The sequence below is a fragment of the Calonectris borealis genome, chromosome 24 (assembly GCF_964195595.1).
Source record: "Calonectris borealis chromosome 24, bCalBor7.hap1.2, whole genome shotgun sequence".
NCBI lineage: Eukaryota > Metazoa > Chordata > Aves > Procellariiformes > Procellariidae > Calonectris > Calonectris borealis.
In genome coordinates this window covers 6,946,249-6,965,518 of record NC_134335.1, presented here as the reverse complement: position 1 = coordinate 6,965,518, position 19,270 = coordinate 6,946,249, and the positions used below count along the sequence as shown (strand labels likewise).

At 48.1% G+C, this 19,270-nt stretch overlaps 1 protein-coding gene across 1 annotated transcript in view; it reads right to left on the bottom strand.

Annotated features, from left to right (window-relative positions):
- Positions 1-243: 243 nt before the first annotated feature.
- The window catches only part of ARHGAP32 (Rho GTPase activating protein 32), a 258,308-nt gene continuing 239,281 nt past the window's right edge, over positions 244-19,270 (bottom strand). Inside the window, exons 18-25 of the mRNA XM_075173070.1 lie at positions 17,061-17,168; positions 15,685-15,830; positions 13,246-13,447; positions 12,339-12,484; positions 11,050-11,124; positions 9,602-10,459; positions 8,030-8,943; positions 244-7,081 (exon numbers count right to left, since the gene is read on the bottom strand). Of these exons, the coding sequence (XP_075029171.1) occupies positions 4,829-7,081; positions 8,030-8,943; positions 9,602-10,459; positions 11,050-11,124; positions 12,339-12,484; positions 13,246-13,447; positions 15,685-15,830; positions 17,061-17,168 (4,702 nt within the window). The 3' untranslated portion in view covers positions 244-4,828. The remainder of the gene's footprint in view (positions 7,082-8,029; positions 8,944-9,601; positions 10,460-11,049; positions 11,125-12,338; positions 12,485-13,245; positions 13,448-15,684; positions 15,831-17,060; positions 17,169-19,270) is intronic.

Genomic DNA, 19,270 nt, shown 5'->3' with positions numbered 1-19,270 from the left:
TTTTGTTACGAAGCAGTCGTGGCCACAGGTGTAACTCAACAGATGAGCAGTGGCACGGGCTCACGGTGAGCAGTTTTGCAATAGCCTTGGCATATGAACACAAAGTCACCTCCTCCTTCGTCTTTAGAGATACCTGCCAGCGTCCCTCCAAAGCATGGCTCTAAACTGGCTTTTCCCGTTTTTTTTTTTAATATACTGTTAATTAATGAAGCAGAGGCAAAAATACACACAGACACAACGGAATAGTTTTTAACCTGGCTTGATTAATGCTGTCAAGTTGTACATCTGAGTGTGAGCTCAGTGGGACTGTTGCTTTTGTTTAATACCACAAGACACCTCAGTCTGGATTGTTGCATTACAGTACAAATAAAAAACAGAAACAAAACCACATCTGCATCATACAAGTGAGAAGAATATGAGAATTCTAAATATTTACAGAGAAGGGCAAGTGGGGAAACCACAAAAAATATTTACATAAAAATACATGAGCTTGTCGGCATATACATTTTACACCAGTTCACAAAAAAAGACACTATATAAATTAAAGTGAAGGGAACTCCAAAGGTAACCCAAGACTTTCTGGGATGTTTCTCTCATGCGGCTCAGGGAAAGAAAAATCAAGTCTTCTACAGCAGGAAAATGAACTGCAAAACAACCCTTTTCTCCCCCCCCCTCCCTCCCCCCAACTGGACGAGGCAAGACTTTGCACACAAAGGTATTACGTTGTAGGTTTGTTTAGACCAGACCATGCCTTTCCACATTGGATTTCTGTAGCACGAGGCTCTGGGAAAAGAGTTGCATGCCTAAGCCGCCTTTAACAAAAGTAAGTAAAACAATTTCTCATCCAGATCTCCTAACACGTAACACGTCGCTTCAGTGAATGCCCTGTCAATGTACTGATGAATGGCAGAGTACACGTGAGGTTCTGTCCCTTTCTGGGGTTAAAGAGGAACAGTCTGTTTTCGAGTTGGTTTTGGTTTTCTGTAGCAGCTTACTACCGCTGTGCAATCCTTACTGAACCCCCTTCAAATGATGAGCGTGAAACGAGGATCTCTGGAAAGACATAGGCACAAAGTTGTGGGTATTTTGTCATATATGCATATAGATTTCACCTGATAAGACTCTCTAAAAATCAGAAATTAATGCTTTCCTTAAGACTTCACAGGGGCTAGGTCCTCCTTACTCGCCTAACACCTGCACCCCCCCTTCGCCAAGGAAGGTCTCCTATGGGTCGCACGTTCCACTCCAAAGCGGAGGTGGAAATCCAGAGTTGGAGCGCACTATTGAACTCTTGCACGCACGAGGGAGAAACTCGGCTGAAAACTTAGGAAGTGGCAATTTAAGATGAGGACAGCTTGTGGCAAGTATAAGGGAATTATTTAAGAACATGGCTGCTTGTCATCTTGCTGGAGATAAAGGTTAGGCAGTAAGTTACTTCATCTGAGTAGAAGTGGACTCGCAATAGAGTATTATTTGCGTTGCCGTCCCCTTGCTCCCTCCCATTTCTCTGCTGGGACGCTAAGAACTGAACTACCAACTTACCTCCAGATCATCCTCCTTACTTCGACATCTGGTGTAACCTCCCCTCCTCGCTCTGATGCACAATGCCCTTTTTAATCTCGGCTGTGATTTTTTGGAAAGAGAGAGCTGTATGTTTTATTGTGACTCACTTAATGAGGGTGTAAAACTCTAAGGGCTATCAGCTCAACCAGAGTGCAAGAGCAGAACTGCATAGTTCACTATATGGCTTTGCGTGGGGTGGATGCGGGGATGACTGCTGAATCATACTGGATCTTTAAGCCATGGGCAGTAGCAACACCAAAAGAAAGGTGCTCATCTGTGTTACTGTCCGGGAAAAGCTGGTGCGTTAACCTTGCTTTTTCATTTTGTACTTGTGGCTCAACCCTGGTGTACAGAAGTTAGTTTAGGTTCTCCGAGAGCTTCCAGCCCTTGCTGTACGCGCTGACGTGGCTGCGTGCAGAGGGATGGGAGGGTGCTGGGTATTTAAGGTTTCTGCTGTGTGTCTTTTTTTAATGGAGACCACCTCGTTCTCGAGGGGAAGGCTGTTTGTAGCAGCCATCTAGGTGTATGGCGTGCACTTTCAGAAGCTCTTTTTGAAAGGTGCTGAAAGCTTTTGTTTCCCACGGGAGGAGAGGGTGCTTAGCACCTAGCACTTCATACAACGCAGTGCGCTGAAGAGCCCCAGCTCAGGCAGTAGTAGCACAGGACTACAAGGAACAGAAGTTGTCCAGGGATGGCACTTGGTCTCAAGAGGGGGACAGTGGCTTTGAGGAGGAAAACCCAGAGAGGCATTTACAATTAGTGGGAGCTGGGTGCAGCTCCCTCATAGTAGAAGGACAGTCCTGGTTAACGTAAGGCCAAAACGGAGGTGAGGAGAGTTGCTGCGGGGGGGCAGGAGCGGGGAGTTAAGGCTTTCACGGAGAGAGAGGTTTGACCTACAGCTCTCATTACCTGAATCCCAAATAGCCTGAACCAAACACATTGTCCCTGCTTGAACTGGAGACCTCGGCAGGTAACGGGCAGCTGTGGGGAGACTGTGCTACAACGGCCGAGGACTGGTACTAGTCCTAACACAATACACGCCTCTACTGAGAGAGCACACACTTAAACTGGACTCCCTTGGCGAGCTTGCCCCGAGGAATCTGGGCAGGTCAGCCTTTCCTAGGGAGTTAGCGAGCAATGTAGACAGGGTGGCCCGCAACGTGGCTCACCTAATGGCCCCTTTCTATGCATTTTTGTTAGTTTTCCTTAAAAGAAAACATTACAAAAAGCATTCCCTCACAAAAAAAACCACCTCTCTACCTGGTAATTACTCACAAGGAGATTGCGGTAACCTGGATTACAGTGCTGCTTTTCTTTTTTTCTTTTTTTTTCTGACTGCCAGATTTATTTCCGTAACATATAAGAACAATTCTTCTAAACAAAATGCTTAAAACAAGAGCATTGCACAATAAAATAGGACCATAAGGTAGTGTTACTGAAACGGCCCCAGACAAGGCTACAAGATTGAAAGAAGCAAACAGCTAAAGACTAGTTAGCTACTAGAAGCAGGTTTTCCTTATGATTTAAAAGCCCCAAAATAGCCGCGAAACTTTTGTTAAAAAACCATCTAAGTTCCCTTTAACTTTCACAACTGTGTGCTAACTGCAGGACCTCCAGGTTTGTAATAAAACATTAGAGATTCAAAATGGGTAGAGAAGTTCTTGAGCCGCACGGAACAGGAATGGCCTTGGAATTTGTCAGTGACCATTTAAAAACTCCTACGCTTCAAGTATTGCTTGCAAGCCCTGTCTGATGAAATGGATGTGCTTTGTAAGGTGGGGTTGTAGCGAGTCCTGGGAAGCCCGAGAGGCTGCACGCGAGATGCTGCCTGGCTTCTTTCACAATACGGAAAGCTTTTAAATACCTAGGACAGCATTATTAGTGTATTATAGAGAGTGCACTGGCCTTCTGTCCCTACTGCTAACTGAATACTGGTATGAGCTACGCTTGCGACACGGGAGGCAATACTATTCACAGCGCACAGACAGCACGTAACTACTCTGTATGTGCCACGACTTCACAGGGATCCCCTTGCCAAGACAGAACTTAAAGGTTACAGAAAGCCGTGTCCTGTAGACCTTCAGTTTAAGGTCAATAGGAGCATTCCCTGATCTAAGAGCTGCAGGATCTGGCCCAGGGCAAATAGCTGGTCATGCAGGTAACTCGGCACTTACACAGTCATTCCCAGCTGGTAAGTTGGGCTCCAATTTACAAGCTGGACATAATGCTATAGATTTTTTTCTTTTTATGGTATTTTTTTTTGTAAAGAGATGATACTGTCTGGCCAGCCACAACATGGTTTGGATCTGGATTGTAGGTAGCCTCGCAGCAGAGGAATTGGCATGAAATGGGTGTGCTGTTCCCAACTGCGTGTGTATGGTTTGGTGTATTTTTGTGGTGGTGGGGTTTTTTTTTTTCTTCTTTTGGTATGAGAAATGCAAACCTGCCCTACTTGGCTTCCATAGCTGGCCTCTGCTTATAATAGAGAAATTTAAAGTAATTTGATTTCTTGTAGCCAGAAGCAGCCTGTTAAGCAAGTAATTTAAAAAGTGTGTTGTATTTTGAACTTGCTTCAGAGCCTATTTTGCAGGCTTGAAGTCAAAACAAGCTCCCACCCGCTTCAAAGCCATTGAAGTGGATCCGCTTTGCCTAAGCAATAATTTTAAAGGGAGAGGCAGGACCTCGGCATTTATCAAGAAGAAAATACTTGGGAAGTCTTTCCCCCCCCACCCACTGTGGCTGCGTAACCTCGGAGGGAGCAGAACAGTGGGTCTTCCAAGGCACGGCATGGAAGACCCTTTCTTGGAAGCTAGCAGTGGGATGGGCAACTTACTACGCAGGGGGCTTGCAGGGAGAACCGCTGCATGCACAGTCCATCATGCACAGGACCGCGGAGGCGTGGTGAGGAAGCGGTGGTAACTGCCAACGTCAAATCTGGGGAAGGAAGAAGTTTTTTCCTTCCCTGCCCCGACAGCATCTCTTTCAGCTCTGCCCGGCCTTTCTGGCAACGTCTGTGTGCCAACAGCCTGCCCTATCGTTCCAGTTGTCTCAAAACTACATGAAAAAGCTATATCTCTACTACATAAAAACAATGAGTGTGGGCTGGTAGGGGTGGGGCTGAAGGTGGGTTTGCTTTGCTCATCAGGGCAGGGTTGGTTGTTTTGTTGTTTTTTTTTTCTTTTTTTTTCCGTCACTGAAAAAATAAAACAGTCCGCTGTCCAGCAGAGGCTGCTTAGACTCTATCCCTCCTTCCCCCCACACCAGCTCACTCAACGTGGACCTCTGTTTCAGGCCTCTGCAAACACAGCTCCGTCGGGAGGAAGGCTCCCTGGCCAAGGGCCGTGGCATAAGTTCTACTGTGCACGTGGGTAAAACTGGGGGGCACAAACCCCCCTGCTCCAGCATAGCCCCCTCTTTGGTGCTGAGGCATGGTATGGTAATCCTCCAAATTATCATACTGGGACACCACAGTCATAGTGCTTTGGCGTTTCCCAAGGGTTTGGTATGGGTAGAGGAGGGCAGAGTCCCTCTCCATGGGTTCGGGGTGCTGCATTCGGAGGCTGTGGCTCCGTTCGGGCTTGGGCGGTGGCGCCATGGGAGAGGCGGCGTGCTCCTCGTCTTTGTAGCAGTCTCTGGAGTGTTTCTCCATGGATGTGGTGGGCCTGGCTCGAGACCTCTCCAAATCTGGCCTCTCCTCCGCCAACCTCACCTCCTTGTGGTTCAGTCTCAGGGTCTCCTGGTTCACCGGGATGTACTTCCCGCCCGAGTGCTGGTAAGTGATGGGCTCGGAGGGCTCTGGGCCACCTTTGGGCCTGTAGTCGGGATAAGGGGGCCCGTTTTTGGATTCGGAAGGCTGCCTATGGCTTGCTTCCTGCTGCAAGTGCGTCCTGTGTTCGTTTGCGTTGCAGCCCGGCTCATGCAGCTTCCTGTTGCGGATGCTGCTCTGCTTCTGGGGAAGGGACGGCTTCTCCGACTGCCCGTTCCCGTAGGCTCCGTGGTAGTGGGCTCTGTCCAGCTCTGGCTCGGGGTGCTGCATGTAGTAACGTTCGTCCCCCTCGGGCGTAGCTGCTTTGGCCGGGTACCTCCCCTCCTTCCCTTCCGCCACGGTGAGGAGGCCAGTTTTCCCAGGATCCGATTTGCTGCGCAAGTGGATCACATCCAGTCCTCCCAGTTCCTCCTGCAGCAGTGGGGCCACGTTATCATACTGGGACATCACAGGCCCTTTCACCTTCTGGCGCGTGCGGCTCTCCCGGCGAATAGACTGCATGCGGTACTTCTCCATGTCCTCCAGGTCCCACGACACGTACATGTGCTTGATGTCCGGGGCAGGAGGCACGTCTCTGCTGATGAAGCTGTGCTCTTTGCCGGCCAGGTGGCTGATGAGGCCACCCCGCGGGTAGGCAGACAGGCTGGGGTAGCGGTACAGGCCTTTGCTTTGCAGCCGGGAGGCGTACGAGGCAAAGTCTCGGCTGGGCAGGGGGTGGAAAGGCCTGACCCGCACAGTGCTGTAGGGGTCCAGGTCGTAAAAGCTCCCGTCAGCAGTGGTGTAATAAGAGGATCCGGAAGAGCTGGAATAAGGACTGTACCGGTAATGCACCCGCCCGTTCTCAAAGTAAGGCTGCAGCTGAGTTACATGGTAGTCGGAGTGGGGCTGATATGGCTTGTACTGATAGAGGGGCCGCGGGCAGTACACTGGCTCGTCGTCCGGAGGTACCTCGGTCCGTGAAATGGGAACGGAGCGGATAGCAGAGGCAGCAGGGGTGGGGACGTGCAGCGACTGAACCCTTCGGATAGTGGGGTAGGGTGGAGCATCCTCGGCATAGCCGGCGTTACGCAGGCCCGTTGGGCTCACGGAGGACACAAACTCTGTCCGGCTGCGAGGCTTGGAGTGGAGAGCGGGGGTGCTCTTCCCTTGGTTTGTGTAGGTGTTGTAGCGAGTGCCCGCAGAAGTGGGTGTCTCCGACCGAGGAGGGTAGGCTTGGTGCTGGTCAGGCTTGCTGTGGTAGGCGATGTGAGGAGGAACGCTCTCGGGCCTGTACTGATGGATGGGCGCCGGCTTGTGGTGCAGGTAGCCGTCTGGCCCAGAGGGCTCGGGGATGCTCTCTGGCTTGGGATGCGGCACGTACACGGACTGCAGGGAAGCGTGCTTGGGTGGGGGAGGTGGGGGTGGTGGCAGCAGGGCTTCCTCCACAGAGGAGGCCAGCATGGAGGAAGACAGGAAGGCGTGATAATTGGAGTTGTTGATGGCGTCCGTGTTGTTGGAGTGCATGGCGGCAGCAATTTTGCTCTCCAGCGTTCTCACGGGGGGGACAGGGGGTGTAAAGCTGTAGGAGGAGTGAGCAGGGACAGACTCGGACCGCAGGTGCAGCGGGGGGGCCCTCGTAGTCTCCCGCGGCTTTTCCAAATGGCTCTGGTGGCCCGTGGGCGCAGAAGAGGAGCAGCGGGTGGTAGAACTGCTTTCTGGGACAAAAACAGGAGCAGGCTCGGGTGGCTTCTCGGGTGCAGTTGCGCCCCATACCTACAGGGAAGAAACCAGTAGAAGTTAGAGGCAAGCATCCCCCCCCCGCCCCAAATCTGTAGTTAAAATATCAGAGGTGCTTGTACGGATTAGCTCAATGTAAGTTTTTTCTGTGCCTGGTTTCTGCTTGCTGTGGAGAGCTAGCGCTGCTCGCTGTAGAGGAAGAGATGCGTAATCCCTTTCGCAGCATGGGCAGCGTGGTGCCTCTAGGAGATTTCAGGACCTGTCACAAACGGCAGCCGAGGGGCTCGTGCGGGCTCTCCCTGCAAATCTCGAACTGGAGAGAGGGGAGGAGGTGGCTGCCTCTTTATAGCAACAGGTTAAAGCTTTTACACAGTGGCCCGCAGTGCGTTGTTAGGTGGTCTTCTTTATAAACGTACTTGTCTTAATGAAATTGTACCTGGATTAAACTCCTGACGCCCTGCTGAGCAGATCAGGTAGTGTGATGCAGCAGAAATCCCTTCCTTAAATGTGGCTACAGTGCTTAAGACAGGCTGCAGGTGCGCATGTTTCATGGGCAGCAGGTAGTTTGGATTTCTGAGTGAACGCTTCCGTGGCTAACTCGTACCGGGAATCTGACCTGCCTTATTAAAGAGGATGTTGGAAGAGGATATTGTCAGCCTCGGTGAAGAGAGGACTTGTTTCTTGTTTCTGAGCACTTCTAAACTAGCATTGCCTGTATCAGTCACCCCAGCGGATACTTTTTTCCTTAAAACCAAGGAGAGCAGGTAGATAAGGATGTTCCCTTAGGAAATTGTGCGCCGCTTTCCTGTGAGGCTGCGTCCGTGTCATACGCGCGTAATTTCCAGTGACCCGTGAATCCCCTGCCTCTCGCCATTGGGATTTGGACCAACTCTCCCAGTGCTCAGCCTCCTACCATTACAGATTACCTGTGCGCGGACGCTGCGCTTGCAAATTTGCGCAAGGCTGGGGGGCACATCCACGTACCTGACTGGAACCGCTCGATGCTTTTGCGGAGGCCGCTGGCACTTGTCCCATTGCGGACTGGTGATCTTGCCTCTGCGACGGGGCAGGCTGGCTGGTTGCGAGCGCGCGCTGCGCGGCTGTAACGGTGACGTCTGCCTGAGTTGTGGCTGGACCTGCTGGCCCACCGTTAGGCTCCGTTGCTGTCGTCTGGATGGTTGTTAAATACGGCACTGAAGCCGGGGGGCTTTTCTCCCCGGCAGCTACGACAGGAGGAGACTGAAGTTTGTCATCAGCTGTGCAGAGAGGAAGGTGGTGCTTGTCCCCAGACATGCATGCACGGAGGTGGGGCTTATCTACAGGCAAGTCTGTTGTGGGTGGTTCCCAGTCAGGCAGTGCACCTGGAGCAGGGTGGGGTGTGTGCTCCCAGTCCCCGGCATGGGAGGGGAAGTGGTCTTTGTCCCCCGCTTTACCCGGATGGAAGCTGGACTGCTCCTGCTCTGCATCTCTGCTACCAGGCATGTCCCCAGGCACGCCAGAGTGGAGAGCTGGGGGGTCCCGGTTTCCAGGTGCCCCTGGCGGGTGGTTCTGCTCCCCGGGTGTGCTGCTACCTTGGAAATCCTGCTCTACTGGTGCACCAGTCTGGAAGTGAAGTCGGTTCTCGGGCAGACCGGTATACAGGTGGAGCTTGTCTGGAGCACCAGCACCAGCAGAGAGATGGAGCTTTTCTAGAGCTGTGCCAGCTTCAGCCTCTCCGTAATTTGTGCTTTCAGAATGAGCATCTCCTGGCCTTTTCTGAGACTGAGCGGATGCTTGCTGTGCGGACTCGGCTAACGCTAGGGCTAGCATGCGCGCTGCGTTTTTCGGAGGAGGAGGAGGGATAAGAGACACAGAACTGACGGGAACAGGATCCTGGGGGGAGTCGAGGGCAACTGCTCCTAATGGGGGGAAAATTGAAAGAGAGAGTGATTTTATGTTACCCAATAAGGAGAGTGACCTAACCTTAATGACTATTATAAAAAAATAGATGCTTTCCACACTTTCACAGTGGCAATTCCTTCTGATGTGAAACACTATCTTCTGTCTCACATGCAAACGCTGCTCAACAGCACAGCCGTTCATCACAAAAAGGAAAAAAACACAAGAGATTGTCTACAGGCTCCTCTTGCATTTCTAGAGAGGTAGGAAGGTAGGTAGCAGAGAATGAGATACCCTTACACAATTTTGATCATAAGGTTTTAGGCGAAAAGGTCCCTTCTTCGAGTGTTGGCAGATTTTTAATTAAAAAAAAAAAAAAGTAGTCTTAGATGGTCTATTGGCTGAAATGATTTAGAAGGACATGCTATAGATTTTCACGTATGACAGGATGGGGAAAAAAAAAGTGGTATACAAAGTATTATGGAAAATTATCTGAGATTTGTGTGATGTAGGGAGAAGGCAGAGGTTAAGACCTTACTGATCTGCACAGCCCTGCAAGACACTTGTGATCAGAACTGACGGGCAATCCCCTCTCCTAAAAGGCACGCAGAGGAGGACGGTTTTGAGAGCAGGTCCCCTTTGGAACTTAAAGAAAGAATGGAGGAAAAAGCACTGTACCTGGCTGTGTGTGTCCAGTGGGTACAGTCTTATTCTGACTGCTTGACATTGGCCTCTCCCCTTCTTCTGGCAACTCTGGCTTGGCAGCAGCCACTAGCTGGGCATGCTGTAGCTCTTGCTGGGCTCCTTCCCCTGCTCCTGTTTCACTGTTTTTCAGGGGCAAGGACATCTGGGATGGGGACCTGTTTGTGGTATCAGTGATGCCAATCCCTTTGCTCCAGCTGGAAGCAGAGGAGTTTCGGGATGTGATGGGCGCTCCTCCAATCGCTTCTGACATGCGGCTGGGCAGTGCGAAGGAGACAGGTTCTGATGCGGTCAGCGGCGGCGATTTGATGGGCTTTCGCCCCATCTTGGGTGAGAAGGCGTGGGATTTGCAAGCCTTCTCTTCGGTTGGGCTCAGGTCCAGAGTAAAGAAGGGACTCATCTTCTCTTGGAAAGGGGAGACTGGCTCAGAGCTCGTGGCACTGCCTGGTGTCTGGGACTGGCTGCCTGATTCTAAATCCTTCTTTAGTAGGCTTGGCTTCTCCTTATTTATGCCAACTGACTCCAGCAGGGAGGTACTGCTGTCCAGGCACTCGGACTCTGCTTGGGGCGGGCTGCACTGAAAAGACATTGGGTCAAAATCCAGGCTAGCGACGCCGATATCCGGTGGGCTCAGGTCAACGTCCTCAGCAGATCGAGGAGAAATCAGGGCAGGGACGTGGATGAGCCCCTCGTCCCCGTCACTGTCGTTGTCGTGGGGAAGGTTGTCGTAAGAATTGCAGCGATTCATGTTTCCCAAGAGCTCTCCGTTGAAGGAAGCGGACAATGCATCGCTACTGGACCTAGGTCTTCTGGGTCGAAACAGTTTAGATTCACCTAGGAACGAGTAGATACAGACGGATTAGTGTCAAAATCTTACCGTCCAGGAGGTGACAGTTCGGTGTTGTTTTTAAAGTAGTCTTAAGGCGGTGTGTAAGATGCTCACCTGGTGAACTCCGAACACAAAAGTAACGTAGTTAGCGGTAACTGTTAATTACGATTGCTCAAACTCTTTTACAGCAGTTGCCAGGTCCGATCTAGTCTGAAATTAAGCTGAGTGCAAAAGCAAAACTAGCTTACGTGTGCTGTAGAGCTAAGGCTTTCTTAGAAAGCGTTTTTCTTCCCGATGCCATCTTTTCCGCCTTAGAATTGAAAGGGGAGATGGCAAGGAATGAATGTAAGGGGTGCCGGCTACACAAAAGCAAGAGGTTTGCTTTTTTTAACTTTAGAAGGAAAACAAAGATCTGAAGAGCATTTCTCTGTGATACCCATCTGTCTGGGGCAGCGGTGAGCTGCTTCCTTAAATAGCAAGTCCAGCTTTTTCTGGAGGGGTGGAACATCAGCTGTGTTGAGTACCTGCAGTCAGTAATGTCAAACTGCCGTTTTTAATCCACGCACATTGAAGTGTAGGTACAATTTTGTCTTACCATCAACAGCATGCAGAGAGGTAAGCGATTCTTCGCTTTTAGCTGAGCGAAGAGTCCCGCTGTCTCCTCGTCCACCTAAGGAAATGCAACCGAGACAGTGAGAAGCCAAATTATAAAAGTGGTTTCTATTTGGCTGTAACGGTGGCAGGAAGAACACAAATGGGTTTCTAGCAACAGTACCGCTGTCCTGAGAGTAACAGTTGTGCTTTTTTCTTTTGGGGTTGGGGTTTTTTGGTTTTGTTTTTACTCCAAAGCCCATAAAGAAAGCCTTTATCCTGTTCCACTGTTAATATGCTTTGCTGTCTAAGATGGATGTAGTCCTATTTTGCACGGGAGACTGGCCTACGGAGGTCCCTTTCAACCCATGATTCTGTACTGCCGGGCAAGAGGCAATTACAAGAGAGTGAATCAATTTTTGATACTCGTTTTACAGACTGGGGAAAAGTAACTTGCCAAAATGGTAACTGCTGCGGATGACAGGTTGGGAAACAACTCCCCACATCATCCTGCTACAGACTGTGATAACTGGTTGGCTCCTACCAGCAAACAAAAACCTTTAAAAATGGGGAAAAAAGTAGTATTTATTAACAAAACTCGTTTTACGAGTACTAAACAAGTACGACTTCAGTGTTCCAAGGAGACAGTCTTGAAGTTGCATTCATATAATGTGTTTATTATACTGAAGACTATGAGGGTTGTAATTTGAAAATGGCACCAGGAAGAAGACGGGATAAAAGTCCTCGCTGGCCCATGTTTAGGGATTTGTGGTGAGTTTTACCACAAAAACATGTTGTTGCTATTTTTGAATTTGGAAAGAGACAGTAAACTATGTGTGGAAAGGGCTGAGAATTCGGAGTCAACATACATTGGATGCGGCTACAAAAGGTTGTTGGATGCCTTCCCTAGTTACACGAGTACAGCTTTCGGGGTGAATGTGTTTGTGGAAACGTGCCTTTACCTAGTTTAATTGAGTCTCTTTTGAGAGCAGCAAAGGGAGCCAGAACTGTATTCTTATTTCACAATAAGAGCATCAGAAGGAATTATTCTGCGTCTTATTATGGCGGTGGCCATAAATTGCCTTTCAAAAGCTACTCTGAGAAAGCGTTAGAGGTGTGTGCTGTAGCAGGTTCAGCTCTTGAGCTGCTGCGAGATCCATGTAGGAAAGACAGCAGTCAACTGAAGATGTAATGCGTGGCTTGAACGCTAGAAGGAGATAGAAGCACGCTGCAAACATGAATTCTGCTTTGCTGAAAACCCCAGGTTTTTGGAAGCTGGACTTGCACCCTTACCTGCCAAGGCTATGGCTTTCATTTCTGAGGGCTCGCTGGGATTGCGCTGTAGTTTGCGTTTGGACACGGATGATGATTTTCCCAGGTTGAAGAAGGAACGCCAACTGCCAACTGGCGATTTCTTCATCTTGCTGGGCGGTCTTTTTCTGGAGTGAGAAAATAAAGCAACTTGTTGGAGGGGGAAGCTGCATTTAGTTCCTGCTACTGGTTGTTATTAGCACTATCTGGTTTCTGCTGAAACAAAGCTTAGACACTCGCTCTCTTTTAAATAGCTGAGCATGTTTTCATTCTTACAGCTCAGCCCTAAAGTCTTGCTGGGTAAATTCCACCCAAAGCGGGTGCAATGCAGGTGAGCAAAGGCTCCGTACTTGTACACTACAGCAGCTAAGGGATGGCTTTTATTTAGCTGGCAGATGCACCAGTTCTCCGAGCACAGCCACAAAAGGTATTCAAAAGCATCTTTCGCTCATGCTGTAAAATCACATTCGTCTCCTCCCACTGCCGTATTTAATTTCTAGTGTCATCAAGTCTGACCAGCTGCTCCACTTTGAGGGGAACCTGGCTTTGTTACAGGCAGTTAGTCCTGAAATCTGGAAAACCCCAATGCTTCCAGGTGTTCACCCTGTTTACGTTTCTGTGTGCATGACTAGCACAGGCATCTATATGCATCACATACTACATGGCTTTATGCATTTAATGATAACCCTGCTAAAAGGGAGGGAGTGGCACAGAAGTCATATGGCAAAACTAAGTCCACCAGACAATTGATGTAAGCTGAATCCTCACAGAGTCCAAAGCAGGTGGAAAACTGGCTACCATACTTTATGTAGGGCCAGCGTAAGTCACTATCGGCCAGTTTTTGCTGTAATCAAAAAAACCCCATGCTGGAAAGGAAACTCGTCTCTACCTTTCGGACGGAAAGTCTATGACCGTGTGGAATTTCCCCTGTAAAGCTGCAGGGCCTTCTCCCACTTCGATGTATTTGCTGTCTGCCACGATGGGAGAGTTGATCTGGGCTTGTGTCCGTGCCTGTGCCTCCTCCAGCGTGAGCAGCTTTGTGGAAGGAGAAGACACCAACAGAGACTTGGGCCGTGATAAAGAACTGTGCCCTGTAAGGGGAAACCACAGGCAAGAGGGAGAGTCAGAAAACAGCAGTGCAGAGATCAAAGCTCTGGGTCTGTGTGTCTAGGGAGGTGCTGTGTTTTTCTAAATCTTTGTTATCCCAGCCGCTGAAAGATGTGGTCAAAATAACCATTTTGTCAGAGGTATGTTTATGACAAAAAAATTCTCAATTATGAGAGCAGCTTAGAGTATTTTAAAAAGGAAGAAAAAGGCAGAGGGAAGCAGGTAGGTTACAAACCTTCACTGACACACTTTACTTAAGCTTCGTCTCTATGCAGAAGTCTGTAAAGAAAGCGATGGTTTTTCTTCTTGTAAAGCTTGGCTTCGGTCACTCCCAGGTTCCACCTCTCGGTGCAACAGGAAATGGCACGTGTGACTGAAGTTGCCACAAACTATCGTGTAGATCTAGCTGTGTGTCCTGCCCTTGGCTTTTTTACAGCTTGTGCTTGTTTTTGGAGATGAACATTTACATTTTTGTAAAAGTAGTTGATGCGGCCTCCTGCTGCTAGGATCTGTTAAGTCAGCTTGCAGGGTAGAGGAGGCTGCTACGGAGGAGCACAAGGAGCCTGTTGTAAGAGCAGCTGTCTTCTGCTTGCCGTTGCTTATTGTGCGAGTATTTATATGGTTATTCTCATGGGAGTTAAGGGCCGGGGGGAAGTATGCCGTCCCTTCCCACCAACATCCTGGCTGGTTCCGTTCCTCCTTTTGGCATCACAGCTCTTGTGTAAAGTGTGCGTTTGTCAGCGGTAAATGCTATCCCGGGTGAAGTTTGGGTTCCAGCTGTCTCTGCAATAGCCTTACCTGGAATGGCTTAAAGCAGGCTTGGGAATACCACTTTCACCTCTTACGGGCGGGTACAGGCAAGAAGCTGTGCTCAAAGACAGAGGCTCTTGGAAGCACCGAAGAGGATGCTGCCTTGCTCTAGCACAGTATTCCTGCACTTAGCTGATATGCTGTGAAATAGCCTGACCCTTCTCCTGGCCGGTTTTGTGTCAAAGCACACCGAATGCGAATGACCAGGTCATTAAACAATTAGCTGAATTTACATGGTCCATTCTAAGCCTGGATAATCATTTGGCTCGGATTCTTAGCATGCTTATCTTCCCCTGGCAGAGCTCAGCCTGCTGTGGGCTGTTACTGTTCAGCCAAGCTAACCTCTGGCTCCTATTGACTTAAAATTGCCTTCCAGTAGGAACAAAAGCTGGACTTAGAGCAACTCTGCTATCCTAAGTAGAGGTAGGGCTTGTTTAAAAGTGGCGAGCAGCAAATATACTGGAAAAACAGCTATCTGTACTCCACAGGTGGTGGCAACTGCACTGACTGTGCACATTTGTTAGGAAGGGCAGGTTATCAAAGCAGATGGTACACGCTTAATGCTGCTTAAGAGTAATGATAGCTTGTGGTATCCACGTTTGTTGATCTAATGTACAGAGTGAACCTTCTTCCTGGTGCTTGTTTTCAATGGAACAGGTATGGTCTTAGTAGTTACTCAGGGGAATTTGTAGGTTCCAAGGCTGAATGATGTTTCAAGCGCTCCAGGGTTGGGCACAAATGTGTCACAGTTCATTCCTCATCCTAAAGCCACAAATCGGCAACACAAGCAAGAGAACTGGGCAATAGCTGTAGGGCCAACACAGACTGCGCCATGTGGCTGCACGGCCCTGCTAATTAACCCATACAGACTATGCAGAAGAAATAACCGGGACAGCAGATGTCAAAATATTCCCTGTTAAGAGCAAGACTAAGTTTCTTAGTGTCAACATTACTGAGTACAGAGAGCTTTCTTTAAATCAGTTCATTTCTATTTATGTTCTGAGGTGCTGATAAAGGTAGACAGATCATGCGTTGCGGTGTTCTGCGAGATAGCTCAAACGGATAAGCATGCAGGAGCATTGATGATGACGGCTTTAGAAAGAAGGGGAGGGAGCAGGGGGGACGAAGATTTAAGAGATTCCTTACAAGTTGTCAGTGCTAGGACACAAAAGTAGCAGCCACACATTAAGATGTGCACTTCTGTAGAGCCTCCTTGGCTTCTAAGAAAGGTACTGATAGCAGTTTGTAAAACCAGGCTCTATTTGCCAGGTTCTATCATCATAATCCTGGAAATCTGTCCTTTAGGGTATAGTAAAAACATATTTCAAATGTCCCAGGGGAGGCTCAGATGCCCATTAAGTGTCTGCTACCTCTTTTGATCAAGGTAAAGCTAGTGGAGGAAGACACGCACCTGCTCCATCTCGTATGACCGAGCTGAGTTTGGAACTGAAGAGGACGTCCACGTGGTTCAGGATGAATTCCACCACGACTGACTGGATCCGCACCTCCATGAAGGCAGCTGTTCCACTGAAGCAGGCAGACTCTATCTGCTTCGACCTGAAGAAAAGGCAGATGAAATGAAATGTGAACAGCCAGAAGAACGTGGGAAGACGCGCTCCTTTTGGGTAAGGCTTTGCCATGTGTTGAGCTATTGTGCCTGGCTGCTCAGGCAGACAAGACTTTTTAGGGGCAGTTAAGAGCTTAAATCTCAGCAAGGCATTACCCAAATGATCGTACTGACTGTAGTGATTTATATCCAGATTTTGGTTTCGAGTTCGAGTCTGACAGGAACGGCAAGAGGAACCCTGGGTCTAGAAGGAAAAGGAGTGTGTGGCAGGTCCGGATCAAGGTAAGTGAACTGCAGACACAAAGTGGGGAGCTTCTTGTTAACCTATTTCCAGATACTGTGAATGGCAGCAGTTTAATGCAGCGGCATTGTACAAAGCTGTGGCCTTCTATGTGGTTTTCCCTGTAGCAGGGAATGTCTCCAACTGATCCTGCTCAGCAAGTACCCCGATATTCACAAAAGCAAACTCAAACAAGGGATCGTGCGACTGCTTGTGGTGAACTGCCAGAAAGGAGAAAAGAGCTTACCCTCGTTAACTGCACGCAGGGGAATCTATGACTCGGATTTCTCAGGTTGGTTACAAAAGCAGTCCAGAAATCAATACAATAGAGGCCAGGGCCATTTTTTTTTTTTCTTTTAAAGCAAAATTTTTAAATTACACCATTAATTTTAGAGTACCTTATTATGCACATTCAAAACAAATTTTAGGGGACGCATTTATCCAAGATCATTTCCAGAAGTCTGAATTTTTGCAGCCCAAAGCTGTCAAATTAGACTCTGGAGACTTATGCAATGGGAAATCAGTGATGCCACCGAAGGAATTTTCTGGGATGATCAAGGACACGCTAGTCTCATCTAAGCAGGAGAGGGGAAATTATCAGCTAGAAAAGAGGGTTGCGGGTGGGGGGAATCCTTCCTTGCCACTACTGAACTGCACCGTGGTGAGACGGAGCAATACCGGGTGTTCTCTCCGGGTGGTTCCACTCACAACAGCGGGGACTATTTTACATCACTAGTTCAGGAGCTTGCCAGCTGGTCTCAAGCCCCTGCCTAGAATAACTTCCCATTAGAAATTTTACAGGAGGAGAAGAGCATGCTGGACAGAAGAAAGGAAGCTCTCTTTCTCAACTGCTGAAAGTTACGATTTTCTGGAGAACAGGTTTTTTATAAATATAAAAATTTATCTTGTATTGAAATGGAAAGAAAAAAAAAAAGAGTACCTTAGGAGGTTTGGAGCCCAGACGATTGCTAAGTTCTTAGTGTGCATATTTGTGATGGAGCAGTAATCAGCTAGACGAGCTAAGTGTCTCATTAGGAACTCCAGTGTCCTGGAAAACAGGAGATAGGCAAATGTTCAGCACCAATGAGCAAAGCTGTGCTGCAATTTACAAAACAAACCCCAGTTCATTACTTCCTTTTGGTTTGACAGCTCACAGAAAAAAAATGCTGAATTGTGTACCCTAGGACTGATGGTAAAGCTGTCTTTAGCAAATAATTACACGGGGGTGGGGTGAGGGGAGTCTCTCCTGATTTGTCCAGGCTTAATGAAAAGACGGCCAGAGCATCTGCTCTCAGTCCAAGGACTGGATCCAGCAGGCTCCGAGGTGGACGGAAATAATCTAAATGCCACCAGCACAGCAGGATCTAGAAGCGGAGCGCCCTGGAAATCCATCACTTGGCTGCTTTACTGTAATGCTGTGCAACAGAAATACGCTGTATGTGATAGCACTGCAGTGCTCGTTAGGTGGGGGGGAAGGATGGTGGATGTTACCCTTGGTAAGGGGGGGAGTGTTTATTTAGACACCCCAGGATATTGAGAACCAGCAAATTGTATCTGACTTCGACTTACGAAATTACTGGCTACAGGTTTCTTATAGGTGTGTATAAGGCAGACACAAGGTTAAACTTCAGAGGCTCCTGTTCACGTTAAAAAAAAGAGTTTCCTTTATATTAAACGCTACCGCCAGCACCCACGAGGAGGAAGGGAGCACAAGGTGCTAACGAAAATGCTGACGTATCCTCCTCAGTGCTGTTGCTTGGCAGCAGCCCTGGCTTGTGTCCGTCTCACTGCGCACCCTTTTGTGGGGGGAGCGGGTGGGGGGGCTTTGGGGCTCAAATTTCCACAAATGGACAAGGCCTGAAGTGAAGACGGATGGTTCTGGCTGGAAGCAAAACGGACATCTCCAGCACGGCCCTGCTCCAGCCTGTGCTGCCAAAGGCCGGTTAGCTGCATGGAACTTCTCATCGCAGAGTAGCAGAAAACAAAGTGGTTTTTTCCTTTTTTTTCCTTTCTCAAGGAAACACCAGCAAAGGAGGAGAGCGGCAGCCCCGTCCACCTACAGCATGTTGCATCCAGCTGGCTCCCACGCCCCCCTCCGGGCTGAGACCAAGGCACACACAGGCATCGCGATCTCCCAGTGAAACAAGTTTGTCACCCCCATAAGTAAGAGTCATTTTAGGGGAAAGGCGCAATGCGCCAGAGAAAACTAGACAAAGGAGATGAGGGCTTTTTTTTTTGAGAAGGTCCTCTTCAAGGCCCTGCCTCCCTAATTAGCACAAATAAAATATTACAATTAGTTAGTACAAAGTACCAGCTATTACATTAATTAGTTGGTTATTTTAAGAGCAAGTAGCACACATTTATAGCTTGTAACACATTCGTTAACTATTAAAATTAGCTAAGACTAATGACGATATAATAAGTTATTGATATTCAAATAATATATAATTACTTATTTACACCACTCAGCATTGCAATTGTCCAGTTAATCACCATACATTCCAATAATTAATATTTAAGTATTTATTAACACAAATTATTATAAATAGTTATCAAATAATTATCAATATCTAAATAACTATCTTCATGCATGACAACTGGCCACTCAGGGTACAGAATCATAACTGGTTCCTCCCGTTACAATAATAAATGGCGCTGCCAATTGCTGATTATCAAAAACTGTTACAATTGGCTGTCAATAGCCAAATACTATCATCATCTACGGGCATTACAGCTGGCTAGCCAGTGACCATCAACGGCGCTGCCAATTGATGATTATCATCAAGTATTGTAATTAGATATTAATAGCCAAATATCCATTTGCATACACTATAAACAGTCATCTAAACCACTCAGGATGCAGCATCGCAACTGGTCCAGCTAATTACAATAGTTATTGATATTTAAATAACTTTCAACATACATCGTCATTAGCTATGTATAGAAATTACAATACATAATTGGTGAAGACCACCTACTATTAGTTATTAATACTATTCAAAGCATCATTAACATACAGTATTATAAGTGGTTATTAATACCAATCACCACACTTTTTAGTCTGATGCTTATTTACCATACCCTGCCATAATTTTTAATACTAAAGAGCGTTAACATGTTGTTATACTTAGTCATGACTCATTACTATGT